At 47.0% G+C, this 19,631-nt stretch overlaps 1 protein-coding gene across 1 annotated transcript in view; it reads right to left on the minus strand.

The window, feature by feature from the left end:
• The window catches only part of LOC139395742 (amyloid beta precursor protein binding family B member 2-like), a 47,365-nt gene that overhangs the window by 8,895 nt on the left and 18,839 nt on the right, over positions 1-19,631 (minus strand). The window contains exons 9-10 of the mRNA XM_071143087.1: positions 7,443-7,557; positions 679-781 (exon numbers count right to left, since the gene is read on the minus strand). Of these exons, the coding sequence (XP_070999188.1) occupies positions 679-781; positions 7,443-7,557 (218 nt within the window). The remainder of the gene's footprint in view (positions 1-678; positions 782-7,442; positions 7,558-19,631) is intronic.

Here is a 19,631-nt window from a genome sequence, read left to right on the forward strand (position 1 = left end):
TAGATTACAGTAGAGTGGTGTAGATTACAGTAGAGTAGATTACAGTAGAGCAGAGTAGATTACAGTAGAGTACAGTAGAGTAGATTACAGTAGAGTAGATTACAGTAGAGCAGAGTAGATTACAGTAGAGCAGCGTAGAGTACAGTAGAGCAGAGTACAGTAGATTACAGTAGAGCAGAGTAGATTACAGTAGAGTAGATTACAGTAGAGCAGAGTAGATTACAGTAGAGCAGAGTAAATTACAGTAGAGCAGAGTAGATTACAGTAGAGTAGATTACAGTAGAGCAGAGTAGATTACAGTAGAGCAGAGTAGATTACAGTAGAGTAGAGTACAGTAGAGTAGATTACAGTAGAGTAGATTACAGTAGAGCAGAGTAGATTACAGTAGAGCAGCGTAGAGTACAGTAGAGCAGAGTACAGTAGATTACAGTAGAGCAGAGTAGATTACAGTAGAGTAGATTACAGTAGAGCAGAGTAGATTACAGTAGAGCAGAGTAAATTACAGTAGAGCAGAGTAGATTACAGTAGAGTAGATTACAGTAGAGCAGAGTAGATTACAGTAGAGCAGAGTAGATTACAGTAGAGTAGATTACAGTAGAGCAGAGTAGATTACAGTAGAGTAGATTACAGTAGAGTAGAGTAGATTACAGTAGAGTAGATTACAGTAGAGTAGAGTACCTTGTAGTGGGAGGTCTAGTCCTGACTGCATTCTGTCGTGTAGAGACACGCCCCCTGACAACGCCCCTGATAACGCTTTAGCATGCTTACGCTCTGACATGATCTACAAATGAGAGGAGAGGAGAGGAGAGGAGAGGAGAAGGGAGTAGAGGTTAGGTGAGGAGAGGAGAGGAGAGGAGAGGAGAGGAGAGGAGGGGAGAAGAGAGGAGAGGAGAAGGGAGGAGAAGGGAGGAGAGGTTAGGTGAGGAGAGGAGAGGAGAGGAGAGGAGAGGAGAGGAGAGGAGAGGAGAAGAGAGGAGAGGAGGGGAGATGAGAGGAGGGGAGAGGAGAAGAGAGGAGCAGAGAGGAGGAGAGAATGAGTAAATTAGTTAGAATAACCCAGGAGAAAATTTCTCTCTTGAAAGAGTGTCAAGCTGTCTCGCCAAATCACCTGGGGAGTGACACTCCCCTCCCCTCTAAGTCTACTCTGCTCTGCACACACAGCTAACCAGGTCAGCCTCTCTCTTCTCCCTCCATCTCTCTCCCTCTATCTCGCTCCCTCTATCTCTCTCCCTCTAGCTCTCTCTCTCTCCATCTCTCCGTCTCTCCCTCTCTCTCTCTCTCCGTCTCTCCCTCTCTCTCTGTCTCTCCCTCTCTCTCTCTCTCTCCGTCTCTCCGTCTCTCCCTCTCTCTCTCTCTCTCCCTCTCTCTCTCTCTCTCTCTCTCTCCGTCTCTCCCTCTCTCTCTCTCTCTAAAATATATTCCTCTCTGCAACACACCAATAAATGATGGATAAACTTAGGTTTTGCCACTCTCCTCTGCATTGCTCTCTCCCTCTTTCTCTCTCTCTCTCCCTCTCTCATCCCCCTCTCCATCCCTCTCTCTCTCTCCATGCCCCTCTGGCTCATACACTAGACAGGGACTAGGACACTAGACAGGGACCAGGACACTAGACAGGGACTAGGACACTAGACAGGGACTAGGACACTAGACAGGGACTAGGACACTAGACAGGGACCAGAACACTAGACAGGGACACTAGACAGGGACTAGGACACTAGACAGGGACTAGGACACTAGACAGGGACTAGGACACTAGACAGGGACTAGGACACTAGACAGGGTCTAGGGCACTAGACAGGGACAGGGACTAGGACACTAGACAGGAACTAGGACACTAGACAGGGACTAAGAAACTAGACAGGAACTAGGACACTAGACAGAGACTAGGACACTAGACAGGGACTAGGACACTAGACAGGGACAGGGACTAGGACACTAGACAGGGACTAGGACACTAGACAGGGATTAGGACAATAGACAGGAACTAGGACACTAGACAGGGACTAAGAAACTAGACCGGAAATAGGACACTAGACAGAGACTAGGACACTAGACAGGGACTAGGACACTAGACAGGGACTAGGACACTAGACAGGGACTAGGACACTAGACAGGGACTAGGATACTAGACAGTGACAGGGACTAGGACACTAGACAGGGACTAGGACACTAGACAGGGACTAGGACACTAGACAGGGACCAGGACACTAGACAGGGACTAGGACACTAGACAGGGACTAGGATACTAGACAGGGACTAGGATACTAGACAGGGACTAGGATACTAGACAGGGACAGGGACTAGGACAGTAGACAGGGACTAGGACACTAGACAGGGACCAGGACACTAGACAGGGACACTAGACAGGGACCAGGACACTAGACAGGGACTAGGACACTAGACAGGGACTAGGACACTAGACAGGGACTAGGACACTAGACAGGGACAGGGACACTAGACAGGAACAAGGACATTAGACAGGGACTAGGACACTAGACAGGGACCAGGACACTAGACAGGGACCAGGACACTAGACAGGGACTAGGACACTAGACAGGGACTAGGACACTAGACAGGGACTAGGACACTAGACAGGGACCAGGACACTAGACAGGGACTAGGACACTAGACAGGGACCAGGACACTAGACAGGGACTAGGACACTAGACAGGGACCAGGACACTAGACAGGGACTAGGACACTAGACAGGGACTAGGACACTAGACAGGGACCAGGACACTAGACAGGGACACTAGACAGGGACCAGGACACTAGACAGGGACTAGGACACTAGACAGGGACTAGGACACTAGACAGGGACTAGGACACTAGACAGGGACAGGGACACTAGACAGGAACTAGGACATTAGACAGGGACTAGGACACTAGACAGGGACCAGGAAACTAGACAGGGACCAGGACACTAGACAGGGACTAGGACACTAGACAGGGACTAGGACACTAGACAGGGACTAGGACACTAGACAGGGACTAGGACACTAGACAGGGACCAGGACACTAGACAGGGACTAGGACACTAGATAGGGACCAGGACACTAGACAGGGACTAGGACACTAGACAGGGACCAGGACACTAGACAGGGACTAGGACACTAGACAGGGACTAGGACACTAGACAGGGACACTGGACAGGGACACTAGACAGGGACTAGGACACTAGACAGAAACTAGCCGGAACATAATTACAAATCATTTGTAGACTGCAAATTGACCACAAGAAGTGTAGGGTTTAGGATGTAGGGTGTAGGGTATAGGTTTTAGAGTGTAGGGTATAGGGTGTAGAGTGTGTCCTAGGCTGTAGGCTATAGGTTTTATAGTGTATGGTAAAGGGTATAGAGTGTAGGGTATAGCGAGAGAGGGGTATAGGGTGTAGGGTACAGGCTATAGGTTGTAGGGTATAGGCTATAGGTTGTAGGGTATAAAGTGTAGGGTATAGGTTTAGGGTATAGGGTGTAGGCTATAGGTTGATGGGTATAGAGTGTAGGCTATAGGTTGTAAGGTATAGGGTTTAGGGTATAGGATATAGGTTATAGGTTGTAGGGTTGAGTATAGGCTATAGGTTGTAGAGTATAGGGTTTAGGGTATTTGATATAGGTTATAGGTTGTAGGGTATAGAGTTTAGGATATAGGATATAGGTTGTATGGTGTAGGGTACAGGGTGTAGGGTACAGGGTGTAGGGTAGAGGGTGTAGGGTATAGGGTTTAGGGTATAGGATATAGGTCGTAGGGTGTAGGGTACAGGGTATAGGTTGAAGGGTTTAGGGTTTAGGGTATAGGGTACAGGGTGTAGGGTACAGGGTGTAGGGTAGAGGGTGTAGGGTGTAGGGTATATGGTGTAGGGTATAGACTATAGGTTGTAGGGTGTAGGATACAGGTTATAGGTTGTAGGGTATAGGCTATAGGTTTAGGGTATAGAGTGTAGGCTATAGGTTGAAGGGTTTAGGGTATAGGATATAGGTTATAGTGTGTATGGTAAAGGGAGTAGGGTATAGGGTAAAGGGTGCGGGATATAGGCTATAGGATATAGGGTGTAGGGTAGAGTGTGTATGGTAAAGGGAGTAGGGTACAGGGTAAAGGGTGCGGGATATAGGCTATAGGATATAGGGTGTAGGGTAGAGTGTGTATGGTAAAGGGAGTAGGGTATAGGGTAAAGGGTGCGGGATATAGGCTATAGGATATAGGGTGTAGGGTAGAGTGTGTATGGTAAAGGGAGTAGGGTATAGGGTAAAGGGTGCGGGATAGAGGCTATAGGATATAGGGTGTAGGGTAGAGGGTGTAGGGTAGAGTGTGTATGGTAAAGGGAGTAGGGTATATGGTAAATTATATATGGTATCGGGTGTAGGATACAGGGTAAATTATATATGGTATAGGGTGTAGGGTACAGGGTAAATTATATATGGTATAGGGTACAGGGTACAGAGTAAATTATATATGGTATAGGGTACAGGGTACAGGGTAAATTATATATGGTATAGGGTGTAGGGTACAGGGTAAATTATATATGGTATAGGGTATATGGTAAATTATATATGGTATCGGGTGTAGGGTACAGGGTAAATTATATATGGTATAGGGTGTAGGGTACAGGGTAAATTATATATGGTATAGGGTATATGGTAAATTATATATGGTATCGGGTGTAGGATACAGGGTAAATTATATATGGTATAGGGTGTAGGGTACAGGGTAAATTATATATGGTATAGGGTATATGGTAAATTATATATGGTATCGGGTGTAGGATACAGGGTAAATTATATATGGTATAGGGTGTAGGGTACAGGGTAAATTATATATGGTATAGGGTACAGGGTACAGGGTAAATTATATATGGTATAGGGTACAGGGTACAGGGTAAATTATATATGGTATAGGGTGTAGGGTACAGGGTAAATTATATATGGTATAGGGTACAGGGTACAGGGTAAATTATATATGGTATAGGGTACAGGGTACAGGGTAAATTATATATGGTATAGGGTACAGGGTACAGGGTAAATTATATATGGTATAGGGTATAGGATACAGGGTAAATTATATATGGTATAGGGTGTAGGATACAGGGTAAATTATATATGGTATAGGGTACAGGGTAAATTATATATGGTATAGGGTATAGGGTAAATTATATATGGTATAGGGTATAGGGTACAGGGTAAATTATATATGGTATAGGGTACAGGGTACAGGGTAAATTATATATGGTATAGGGTACAGGGTCAATTATATATGGTATAGGGTATAGGGTACAGGGTCAATTATATATGGTATAGGGTGTAGGGTACAGGGTCAATTATATATGGTGTAGGGTGCAGGGTAAATTATATATGGTGTAGGTTACAGGCAAAATTATATATGGTGTAGGGTACAGGGTAAATTATATATGGTATAGGGTACAGGGTAAATTATATATGGTATAGGGTATAGGGTAAATTATATATGGTATAGGGTATAGGGTACAGGGTAAATTATATATGGTATAGGGTACAGGGTACAGGGTAAATTGTATATGGTATAGGGTACAGGGTCAATTATATATGGTATAGGGTATAGGGTACAGGGTCAATTATATATGGTATAGGGTGTAGGGTACAGGGTAAATTATATATGGTGTAGGGTGCAGGGTAAATTATATATGGTGTAGGTTACAGGCAAAATTATATATGGTGTAGGGTACAGGGTAAATTATATATGGTATAGGGTACAGGGTAAATTATATATGGTATAGGGTACAGGGTACAGGGTAAATTATATATGGTATAGGGTGTAGGATACAGGGTAAATTATATATGGTATACGGTACAGGGTACAGGGTAAATTATATATGGTATAGGGTATAGGATACAGGGTAAATTATATATGGTATAGGGTGTAGGATACAGGGTAAATTATATATGGTATAGGGTACAGGGTACAGGGTAAATTATATATGGTATAGGGTATAGGATACAGGGTAAATTATATATGGTATAGGGTGTAGGATACAGGGTAAATTATATATGGTATAGGGTACAGGGTACAGGGTATAGGGTACAGGGTGTAGGGTACAGGGTATAGGGTGTAGGGTACAGGGTAAATTATATATGGCATAGGGTGTAGGGTACAGGGTAAATTATATATGGTATAGGGTACAGGGTACAGGGTAAATTATATATGGTATAGGGTACAGGGTATAGGGTACAGAGTGTAGGGTACAGGGTATAGGGTGTAGGGTACAGAGTGTAGAGTGTAGGGTACAGGGTGTAGGGTGTATTGTATATGGTATAGGGTGTAGGGTACAGTGTGTAGGGTATCGGGTACAGGGTGAGGGTATAGGGTACAGGGTGTAGAGTATAGGGTACAAGGAGTAGGGTATAGGGTACAAGGAGTAGGGTATAGGGTACAGGGTATGGGCTGTAGGGTACAGGGTGTGGGGTACAGGGTACAGAGTATAGGGTACAGGGTATAGGTCACAGGGAGTAGGGTATAGGGTATAGGGTACAGGGTGTAGGGTACAGGGTGTAGGGTACAGGGTATAGGGTACAGGGTATAAGGTGTAGGGTACAGGGTGTAGGGTACAGGGTGCAGGGTGTAGGGTATAAGGTGTAGGGTACAGTGTGTAGGGTACAATGTGTAGGGTACAGTGTGTAGGGTACAGTGTGTAGGGTACAGGGTGTAGGGTACAGGGTGTAGGGTGTAGGGTACAGGGTGTAGGGTACAGGGTGTAGGGTACAGGGTATAGGGTCAAGGGTATAAGGTGTAGGGTACAGGGTGTAGGGTACAGGGTGTAGGGTATAGTGTGTAGGGTACAGTGTGTAGGGTATAGTGTGTAGGGTACAGGGTCAAGGGTATAAGGTGTAGGGTACAGTGTGTAGGGTAGAGGGTGTAGGGTACAGTGTGTAGGGTAGAGGGTGTAGGGTACAGGGTGTAGGGTACAGGGTGTAGGGTATAGGGTACAGGGTGTAGGGTACAGGGTGTAGGGTATAGGGTACAGGGTGTAGGGTACAGGGTGTATGGTACAGGGAGTAGGGTGTAGGTTACTCACCCTAGAGCAGATGAGGTGGAGGCTGGTAGCGATGGCTTTAGCTGGCGTGTTGGGTACAGGGAGTAGGGTTCAGGGTGTATAGTATAGGGTGTTTTTAGGGTACAGGGTATAGGGTACAGGGTGTAGGGTACAGGGAGTAGGGTACAGGGTATAGGGTACAGGGTGTTGGGTACAGGGAGTAGGGTTCAGGGTGTATAGTATAGGGTGGCTTTAGGGTACAGGGTATAGGGTACAGGGAATAGGGTTCAGGGTGTATAGTATAGGGTACAGGGTACAGGTTATAGGGTACAGGGAGTAGGGTTCAGGGTGTATAGTATAGGGTATAGGGTACAGGGAGTAGGGTTCAGGGTGTATAGTATAGGGTATAGGGTACAGGGAGTAGGTGTAGGTTACTCACCCTAGAGCAGATGAGGTGGAGGCTGGTAGCGATGGCTTTAGCTGGAGTGTCACAACGGAACACATGACACTTCAGAATCCTGGTGTCCTTATCCCTCGCTACGTACGCAAAGTCCCTGGGGAGGAGAGGAGAGGGTTAACAGAGAAGGAGAGGGAGGAGGAGAGGGAGGAGGAGAGGAGAGGGTTAACAAAGGAGGAGAGGAGAGGGTTAACAGAGGAGGAGAGGGAGGAGGAGAGGGAGAGGAGAGGGTTAACAGAGGAGGAGAGGGAGGAGGAGAGGGAGAGGAGAGGGTTAACAGAGGAGGAGAGGAGAGGGTTAACAGAGAAGGAGAGGGAGGAGGAGAGGGAGGAGGAGAGGAGAGGGTTAACAGAGGAGGACAGGAGAGGGTTAACTGAGGAGGAGAGGGAGGAGGAGAGGGAGGAGGAGAGGAGAGGGTTAACAGAGGAGGACAGGAGAGAATTAACAGAGGAGGAGAGGGAGGAGGAGAGGGAGAGGAGAGGAGAGGGTTAACAGAGGAGGAGAGGAGAGGGTTAACAGAGGAGGAGAGGAGAGGGTTAACAGAGGAGGAGAGGGAGGAGGAGAGGGAGAGGAGAGGGTTAACAGAGGATGAGAGGGTTAACAGAGGAGGAGAGGAGAGGGTTAACAGAGGAGGAGAGGAGAGGGTTAACAACTGGTAAACACCTTGAAGACAGGAAGGCTGAGGAAATTAAACAATAACCAGAACATTAGAGGAGAGGAGAGGAGAGGAGAGGAGAGGAGAGGAGAGGAGAGGAGAGGAGAGGTGGATTGGGGGATGAAAGGAGAGGAGGAGAAGGATAGGGGAGAGGAGGAGGAGAGGAGTAGAAGGATAGGGGGAGAGGAGGAAAAGGATAGGGGGAGAGGAGGAGGAGAGGAGGAGAAGGATAGGGGGAGAGGAGAAGGATAGAGGAGAGGAGAAGGATAGGGGGAGAGGAGAGGAGAAGGATAGGGGGAGAGGAGGAGAAGGATAGGGGAGAGGAGAGGAGAAGGATAGGGGGAGAGGAGAAGGATACGGGAAAGGAGGAGGAGAGGAGGAGAAGGATAGGGGGAGAGGAGAGGAGAAGGATAGGGGGAGAGGAGAGGAGAAGGATAGGGGGAGAGGAGGAGGAGAGGAGGAGAAGGATAGGGGAGAGGAGAGGAGAAGGATAGGGGGAGAGGAGAAGGAGAGGAGAAGAGGAGAAGGATAGGGGAGAGGAGAGGAGAAGGATAGGGAGAGAGGAGGGGAGAAGGATAGGGGAGAGGAGGAGGAGAGGAGGAGAAGGATAGGGGAGAGGAGGAGGAGAGGAAGAGAAGGATAGGGGAGAGGAGAGGAGAAGGAGAGGGGGGGAGGAGGAGAGGAGGAGAAGGATAGGGAGAGAGGAGGAGGAGAGGAGCAGAAGGATAGGGGAGAGGAGAGGAGAGGATAGAGGGAGAGGAGGAGAGGAGGAAAAGGATAGGGGAGAGGAGAGGAGAAGGATAGGGAGAGAGGAGGAGGAGAGGAGGAGAAGGATTGGGGAGAGGAGGAGGAGAGGAGGAGAGGATAGGGGAGAGGAGGAGGAGGATAGGGGGAGAGGAGGAGAAGGATAGGGGGAGAACAAGAACATGTTTACCTCTCTCTGAGTCCAGGGAAGCAAGGGAGGAGAGGAGGAGTTAGTTAAAGAGAGGTGGGGGAGAGGAGGAGAGGAGGAGAGGAGAAGAGGAGAGGCGGAGAGGAGGTGGAAGAGATGAGGAGAGGAGGGGAGGAGAGGAGGAGAGGAGATGAGCAGAGGAGTAGGAGGAGAGGAATAGAGGAGAGGAGGAGAGGAGACGAGGAGAGGAGTAGAGGAGACGAGGAGAGGAGAAGAGTGGAGGAATAGAGGAAACGAGGAGAGGAGGAGGAGGAGAGAAAAACACAAAATCTCAGCAAGACCTCCTGCTAGGAGGAACAAGGATTACATCTACTACCACACAACACCTCCTGATAGGAGGAACAAGGATTACATCTACTACCACACAACACCTCCTGATAGGAGGAACAAGGATTACATCTACTACAACACAAGACCTCCTGCTAGGAGGAACAAGGATTACATCTACTACCACACAAGACCTCCTGCTGAGGAACAAGGATTACATCTACTACCACACAACACCTCCTGCTAGGAGGAACAAGGATTACATCTACTACCACACAAGACCTCCTGCTAGGAGGAACAAGGATTACATCTACTACCACACAACACCTCCTGCTGAGGAACAAGGATTACATCTACTACCACACAAGACCTCCTGCTGAGGAACAAGGATTACATCTACTACCACACAAGACCTCCTGCTAGGAGGAACAAGGATTCCATCTACTACCACACAAGACATCCTGCTAGGAGGAACAAGGATTACATCTACTACCACACAAGACCTCCTGCTGAGGAACAAGGATTACATCTACTACCACACAAGACCTCCTGCTGAGGTACAAGGATTACATCTACTACCACACAAGACCTCCTGCTGAGGAACAAGGATTACATCTACTACCACACAACATCTCCTGCTGAGGAACAAGGATTACATCTACTACCACACAAGACCTCCTGCTAGGAGGAACAAGGATTACATCTACTACCACACAAGACCTCCTGCTGAGGAACAAGGATTACATCTACTACCACACAACATCTCCTGCTGAGGAACAAGGATTACATCTACTACCACACAACACCTCCTGCTGAGGAACAAGGATTACATCTACTACCACACAAGACCTCCTGCTGAGGAACAAGGATTACATCTACTACCACACAACACCTCCTGCTGAGGAACAAGGATTACATCTACTACCACACAAGACCTCCTGCTGAGGAACAAGGATTACATCTACTACCACACAATACCTCCTGCTAGGAGGAACAAGGATTACATCTACTACCACACAACACCTCCTGCTGAGGAACAAGGATTACATCTACTACCACACAACACCTCCTGCAGAGGAACAAGGATTACATCTACTACCACACAAGACCTCCTGCTAAGAGGAACAAGGATTACATCTACTACCACACAAGACCTCCTGCTAGGAGGAACAAGGTTTACATCTACTACCACACAAGACCTCCTGCTGAGGAACAAGGATTACATCTACTACCACACAAGACCTCCTGCTGAGGAACAAGGATTACATCTACTACCACACAAGACCTCCTGCTAGGAGGAACAAGGATTACATCTACTACCACACAAGACCTCCTGCTAGGAGGAACAAGGATTACATCTACTACCACACAACACCTCCTGCTGAGGAACAAGGATTACATCTACTACCACACAACACCTCCTGCTAGGAGGAACAAGGATTACATCTACTACCACACAACACCTCCTACTGAGGAACAAGGATTACATCTACTACCACACAAGACCTCCTGCTAGGAGGAACAAGGATTACATCTACTACCACACAAGACCTCCTGCTGAGGAACAAGGATTACATCTACTACCACACAACACCTCCTGCTAGGAGGAACAAGGATTACATCTACTACCACACAAGACCTCCTGCTGAGGAACAAGGATTCCATCTACTACCACACAACACCTCCTGCTGAGGAACAAGGATTACATCTACTACCACACAACACCTCCTGCTAGGAGGAACAAGGATTACATCTACTACCACACAAGACCTCCTGCTAGGAGGAACAAGGTTTACATCTACTACCACACAAGACCTCCTGCTGAGGAACAAGGATTACATCTACTACCACACAAGAACTCCTGCTGAGGAACAAGGATTACATCTACTACCACACAAGACCTCCTGCTAGGAGGAACAAGGATTACATCTACTACCACACAAGACCTCCTGCTGAGGAGGAACAAGGATTACATCTACTACCACACAACACCTCCTGCTGAGGAACAAGGATTACATCTACTACCACACAAGACCTCCTGCTGAGGAACAAGGATTACATCTACTACCACACAAGACCTCCTGCTAGGAGGAACAAGGATTACATCTACTACCACACAAGACCTCCTGCTAGGAGGATCAAGGATTACATCTACTACCACACAAGACCTCCTGCTAGGAGGAACAAGGATTACATCTACTACCACACAAGACCTGATAGGAGGAACAAGGATTACATCTACTACCACACAATACCTCCTGCTGAGGAACAAGGATTACATCTACTACCACACAAGACCTCCTGCTAGGAGGAACAAGGATTACATCTACTACCACACAAGACCTCCTGCTAGGAGGATCAAGGATTACATCTACTACCACACAAGACCTCCTGCTAGGAGGATCAAGGATTACATCTACTACCACACAAGACCTCCTGCTAGGAGGAACAAGGATTACATCTACTACCACACAAGACCTCCTGATAGGAGGAACAAGGATTACATCTACTACCACACAAGACCTCCTGCTGAGGAACAAGGATTACATCTACTACCACACAATACCTCCTGCTAGGAGGAACAAGGATTACATCTACTACCACACAACACCTCCTGCTGAGGAACAAGGATTACATCTACTACCACACAACACCTCCTGCAGAGGAACAAGGATTACATCTACTACCACACAAGACCTCCTGCTAAGAGGAACAAGGATTACATCTACTAACACACAAGACCTCCTGCTAGGAGGAACAAGGATTACATCTACTACCACACAAGACCTCCTGCTAGGAGGAACAAGGATTACATCTACTACCACACAACACCTCCTACTGAGGAACAAGGATTACATCTACTACCACACAAGACCTCCTGCTAGGAGGAACAAGGATTACATCTACTACCACACAAGACCTCCTGCTGAGGAACAAGGATTACATCTACTACCACACAACACCTCCTGCTAGGAGGAACAAGGATTCCATCTACTAACACAAGACCTCCTGCTGAGGAACAAGGATTCCATCTACTACCACACAAGACCTCCTGCTGAGGAACAAGGATTACATCTACTACCACACAAGACCTCCTGCTAGGAGGAACAAGGATTACATCTACTACCACACAACACCTCCTGCTGAGGAACAAGGATTACATCTACTACCACACAACACCTCCTGCTAGGAGGAACAAGGATTACATCTACTACCACACAAGACCTCCTGCTAGGAGGAACAAGGTTTACATCTACTACCACACAAGACCTCCTGCTGAGGAACAAGGATTACATCTACTACCACACAAGAACTCCTGCTGAGGAACAAGGATTACATCTACTACCACACAAGACCTCCTGCTAGGAGGAACAAGGATTACATCTACTACCACACAAGACCTCCTGCTGAGGAGGAACAAGGATTACATCTACTACCACACAACACCTCCTGCTGAGGAACAAGGATTACATCTACTACCACACAAGACCTCCTGCTGAGGAACAAGGATTACATCTACTACCACACAAGACCTCCTGCTAGGAGGAACAAGGATTACATCTACTACCACACAAGACCTCCTGCTAGGAGGATCAAGGATTACATCTACTACCACACAAGACCTCCTGCTAGGAGGAACAAGGATTACATCTACTACCACACAAGACCTCCTGATAGGAGGAACAAGGATTACATCTACTACCACACAAGACCTCCTGCTGAGGAACAAGGATTACATCTACTACCACACAAGACCTCCTGCTAGGAGGAACAAGGATTACATCTACTACCACACAACACCTCCTGCTGAGGAACAAGGATTACATCTACTACCACACAACACCTCCTGCTAGGAGGAACAAGGATTACATCTACTACCACACAAGACCTCCTGCTAGGAGGAACAAGGTTTACATCTACTACCACACAAGACCTCCTGCTGAGGAACAAGGATTACATCTACTACCACACAAGAACTCCTGCTGAGGAACAAGGATTACATCTACTACCACACAAGACCTCCTGCTAGGAGGAACAAGGATTACATCTACTACCACACAAGACCTCCTGCTGAGGAGGAACAAGGATTACATCTACTACCACACAACACCTCCTGCTGAGGAACAAGGATTACATCTACTACCACACAAGACCTCCTGCTGAGGAACAAGGATTACATCTACTACCACACAAGACCTCCTGCTAGGAGGAACAAGGATTACATCTACTACCACACAAGACCTCCTGCTAGGAGGATCAAGGATTACATCTACTACCACACAAGACCTCCTGCTAGGAGGAACAAGGATTACATCTACTACCACACAAGACCTCCTGATAGGAGGAACAAGGATTCCATCTACTACCACACAAGACCTCCTGCTGAGGAACAAGGATTACATCTACTACCACACAAGACCTCCTGCTAGGAGGAACAAGGATTACATCTACTACCACACAACACCTCCTGCTGAGGAACAAGGATTACATCTACTACCACACAACACCTCCTGCTAGGAGGAACAAGGATTACATCTACTACCACACAAGACCTCCTGCTAGGAGGAACAAGGTTTACATCTACTACCACACAAGACCTCCTGCTGAGGAACAAGGATTACATCTACTACCACACAAGAACTCCTGCTGAGGAACAAGGATTACATCTACTACCACACAAGACCTCCTGCTAGGAGGAACAAGGATTACATCTACTACCACACAAGACCTCCTGCTGAGGAGGAACAAGGATTACATCTACTACCACACAACACCTCCTGCTGAGGAACAAGGATTACATCTACTACCACACAAGACCTCCTGCTGAGGAACAAGGATTACATCTACTACCACACAAGACCTCCTGCTAGGAGGAACAAGGATTACATCTACTACCACACAAGACCTCCTGCTAGGAGGATCAAGGATTACATCTACTACCACACAAGACCTCCTGCTAGGAGGAACAAGGATTACATCTACTACCACACAAGACCTCCTGATAGGAGGAACAAGGATTACATCTACTACCACACAAGACCTCCTGCTAGGAGGAACAAGGATTACATCTACTACCACACAATACCTCCTGCTGAGGAACAAGGATTACATCTACTACCACACAAGACCTCCTGCTAGGAGGAACAAGGATTACATCTACTACCACACAAGACCTCCTGCTAGGAGGATCAAGGATTACATCTACTACCACACAAGACCTCCTGCTAGGAGGAACAAGGATTACATCTACTACCACACAAGACCTCCTGATAGGAGGAACAAGGATTACATCTACTACCACACAAGACCTCCTGCTGAGGAACAAGGATTACATCTACTACCACACAATACCTCCTGCTAGGAGGAACAAGGATTACATCTACTACCACACAACACCTCCTGCTGAGGAACAAGGATTACATCTACTACCACACAACACCTCCTGCTAGGAGGAACAAGGATTACATCTACTACCACACAAGACCTCCTGCTAGGAGGAACAAGGTTTACATCTACTACCACACAAGACCTCCTGCTGAGGAACAAGGATTACATCTACTACCACACAAGAACTCCTGCTGAGGAACAAGGATTACATCTACTACCACACAAGACCTCCTGCTAGGAGGAACAAGGATTACATCTACTACCACACAAGACCTCCTGCTGAGGAGGAACAAGGATTACATCTACTACCACACAACACCTCCTGCTGAGGAACAAGGATTACATCTACTACCACACAAGACCTCCTGCTGAGGAACAAGGATTACATCTACTACCACACAAGACCTCCTGCTAGGAGGAACAAGGATTACATCTACTACCACACAAGACCTCCTGCTAGGAGGATCAAGGATTACATCTACTACCACACAACACCTCCTGCTAGGAGGAACAAGGATTACATCTACTACCACACAAGACCTCCTGATAGGAGGAACAAGGATTCCATCTACTACCACACAAGACCTCCTGCTGAGGAACAAGGATTACATCTACTACCACACAAGACCTCCTGCTAGGAGGAACAAGGATTACATCTACTACCACACAACACCTCCTGCTGAGGAACAAGGATTACATCTACTACCACACAACACCTCCTGCTAGGAGGAACAAGGATTACATCTACTACCACACAAGACCTCCTGCTAGGAGGAACAAGGTTTACATCTACTACCACACAAGACCTCCTGCTGAGGAACAAGGATTACATCTACTACCACACAAGAACTCCTGCTGAGGAACAAGGATTACATCTACTACCACACAAGACCTCCTGCTAGGAGGAACAAGGATTACATCTACTACCACACAAGACCTCCTGCTGAGGAGGAACAAGGATTACATCTACTACCACACAACACCTCCTGCTGAGGAACAAGGATTACATCTACTACCACACAAGACCTCCTGCTGAGGAACAAGGATTACATCTACTACCACACAAGACCTCCTGCTAGGAGGAACAAGGATTACATCTACTACCACACAAGACCTCCTGCTAGGAGGATCAAGGATTACATCTACTACCACACAAGACCTCCTGCTAGGAGGAACAAGGATTACATCTACTACCACACAAGACCTCCTGATAGGAGGAACAAGGATTCCATCTACTACCACACAAGACCTCCTGCTGAGGAACAAGGATTACATCTACTACCACACAAGACCTCCTGCTAGGAGGAACAAGGATTACATCTACTACCACACAACACCTCCTGCTGAGGAACAAGGATTACATCTACTACCACACAACACCTCCTGCTAGGAGGAACAAGGATTACATCTACTACCACACAAGACCTCCTGCTAGGAGGAACAAGGTTTACATCTACTACCACACAAGACCTCCTGCTGAGGAACAAGGATTACATCTACTACCACACAAGAACTCCTGCTGAGGAACAAGGATTACATCTACTACCACACAAGACCTCCTGCTAGGAGGAACAAGGATTACATCTACTACCACACAAGACCTCCTGCTGAGGAGGAACAAGGATTACATCTACTACCACACAACACCTCCTGCTGAGGAACAAGGATTACATCTACTACCACACAAGACCTCCTGCTGAGGAACAAGGATTACATCTACTACCACACAAGACCTCCTGCTAGGAGGAACAAGGATTACATCTACTACCACACAAGACCTCCTGCTAGGAGGATCAAGGATTACATCTACTACCACACAAGACCTCCTGCTAGGAGGAACAAGGATTACATCTACTACCACACAAGACCTCCTGATAGGAGGAACAAGGATTACATCTACTACCACACAAGACCTCCTGCTAGGAGGAACAAGGATTACATCTACTACCACACAATACCTCCTGCTGAGGAACAAGGATTACATCTACTACCACACAAGACCTCCTGCTAGGAGGAACAAGGATTACATCTACTACCACACAAGACCTCCTGCTAGGAGGATCAAGGATTACATCTACTACCACACAAGACCTCCTGCTAGGAGGAACAAGGATTACATCTACTACCACACAAGACCTCCTGATAGGAGGAACAAGGATTACATCTACTACCACACAAGACCTCCTGCTGAGGAACAAGGATTACATCTACTACCACACAATACCTCCTGCTAGGAGGAACAAGGATTACATCTACTACCACACAACACCTCCTGCTGAGGAACAAGGATTACATCTACTACCACACAACACCTCCTGCAGAGGAACAAGGATTACATCTACTACCACACAAGACCTCCTGCTAAGAGGAACAAGGATTACATCTACTACCACACAAGACCTCCTGCTAGGAGGAACAAGGATTACATCTACTACCACACAAGACCTCCTGCTAGGAGGAACAAGGATTACATCTACTACCACACAACACCTCCTGCTGAGGAACAAGGATTACATCTACTACCACACAACACCTCCTGCTAGGAGGAACAAGGATTACATCTACTACCACACAACACCTCCTACTGAGGAACAAGGATTACATCTACTACCACACAAGACCTCCTGCTAGGAGGAACAAGGATTACATCTACTACCACACAACACCTCCTGCAGAGGAACAAGGATTACATCTACTACCACACAAGACCTCCTGCTAAGAGGAACAAGGATTACATCTACTACCACACAAGACCTCCTGCTAGGAGGAACAAGGATTACATCTACTACCACACAAGACCTCCTGCTAGGAGGAACAAGGATTACATCTACTACCACACAACACCTCCTGCTGAGGAACAAGGATTACATCTACTACCACACAACACCTCCTGCTAGGAGGAACAAGGATTACATCTACTACCACACAACACCTCCTACTGAGGAACAAGGATTACATCTACTACCACACAAGACCTCCTGCTAGGAGGAACAAGGATTACATCTACTACCACACAAGACCTCCTGCTGAGGAACAAGGATTACATCTACTACCACACAACACCTCCTGCTAGGAGGAACAAGGATTACATCTACTACCACACAACACCTCCTGCTGAGGAACAAGGATTACATCTACTACCACACAACACCTCCTGCAGAGGAACAAGGATTACATCTACTACCACACAAGACCTCCTGCTAAGAGGAACAAGGATTACATCTACTACCACACAAGACCTCCTGCTAGGAGGAACAAGGATTACATCTACTACCACACAAGACCTCCTGCTAGGAGGAACAAGGATTACATCTACTACCACACAAGACCTCCTGCTGAGGAACAAGGATTACATCTACTACCACACAACACCTCCTGCTAGGAGGAACAAGGATTACATCTACTACCACACAACACCTCCTACTGAGGAACAAGGATTACATCTACTACCACACAAGACCTCCTGCTAGGAGGAACAAGGATTACATCTACTACCACACAAGACCTCCTGCTGAGGAACAAGGATTACATCTACTACCACACAACACCTCCTGCTAGGAGGAACAAGGATTACATCTACTACCACACAAGACCTCCTGCTGAGGAACAAGGATTCCATCTACTACTACCACACAAGACCTCCTGCTGAGGAACAAGGATTACATCTACTACCACACAAGACCTCCTGCTAGGAGGAACAAGGATTACATCTACTACCACACAACACCTCCTGCTGAGGAACAAGGATTACATCTACTACCACACAACACCTCCTGCTAGGAGGAACAAGGATTACATCTACTACCACACAAGACCTCCTGCTAGGAGGAACAAGGTTTACATCTACTACCACACAAGACCTCCTGCTGAGGAACAAGGATTACATCTACTACCACACAAGAACTCCTGCTGAGGAACAAGGATTACATCTACTACCACACAAGACCTCCTGCTAGGAGGAACAAGGATTACATCTACTACCACACAAGACCTCCTGCTGAGGAGGAGCAAGGATTACATCTACTACCACACAACACCTCCTGCTGAGGAACAAGGATTACATCTACTACCACACAAGACCTCCTGCTGAGGAACAAGGATTACATCTACTACCACACAAGACCTCCTGCTAGGAGGAACAAGGATTACATCTACTACCACACAAGACCTCCTGCTAGGAGGATCAAGGATTACATCTACTACCACACAAGACCTCCTGCTAGGAGGAACAAGGATTACATCTACTACCACACAAGACCTCCTGATAGGAGGAACAAGGATTACATCTACTACCACACAAGACCTCCTGCTAGGAGGAACAAGGATTACATCTACTACCACACAATACCTCCTGCTGAGGAACAAGGATTACATCTACTACCACACAAGACCTCCTGCTAGGAGGAACAAGGATTACATCTACTACCACACAAGACCTCCTGCTAGGAGGAACAAGGATTACATCTACTACCACACAAGACCTCCTGCTGAGGAACAAGGATTACATCTACTACCACACAAGACCTCCTGCTGAGGAACAAGGATTACATCTACTACCACACAAGACCTCCTGCTGAGGAACAAGGATTACATCTACTACCACACAAGACCTCCTGCTGAGGAACAAGGATTACATCTACTACCACACAAGACCTCCTGCTGAGGAACAAGGATTACATCTACTACCACACAAGACCTCCTGCTGAGGAACAAGGATTACATCTACTACCACACAAGACCTCTTGCTGAGGAACAAGGATTACATCTACTACCACACAATACCTCCTGCTAGGAGGAACAAGGATTACATCTACTACCACACAAGACCTCCTGCTAGGAGGAACAAGGATTACATCTACTACCACACAAGACCTCCTGCTGAGGAACAAGGATTACATCTACTACCACA

This window comes from Oncorhynchus clarkii, unplaced genomic scaffold, assembly GCF_045791955.1.
Source record: "Oncorhynchus clarkii lewisi isolate Uvic-CL-2024 unplaced genomic scaffold, UVic_Ocla_1.0 unplaced_contig_12859_pilon_pilon, whole genome shotgun sequence".
Taxonomy (NCBI): Eukaryota; Metazoa; Chordata; class Actinopteri; order Salmoniformes; family Salmonidae; genus Oncorhynchus; species Oncorhynchus clarkii.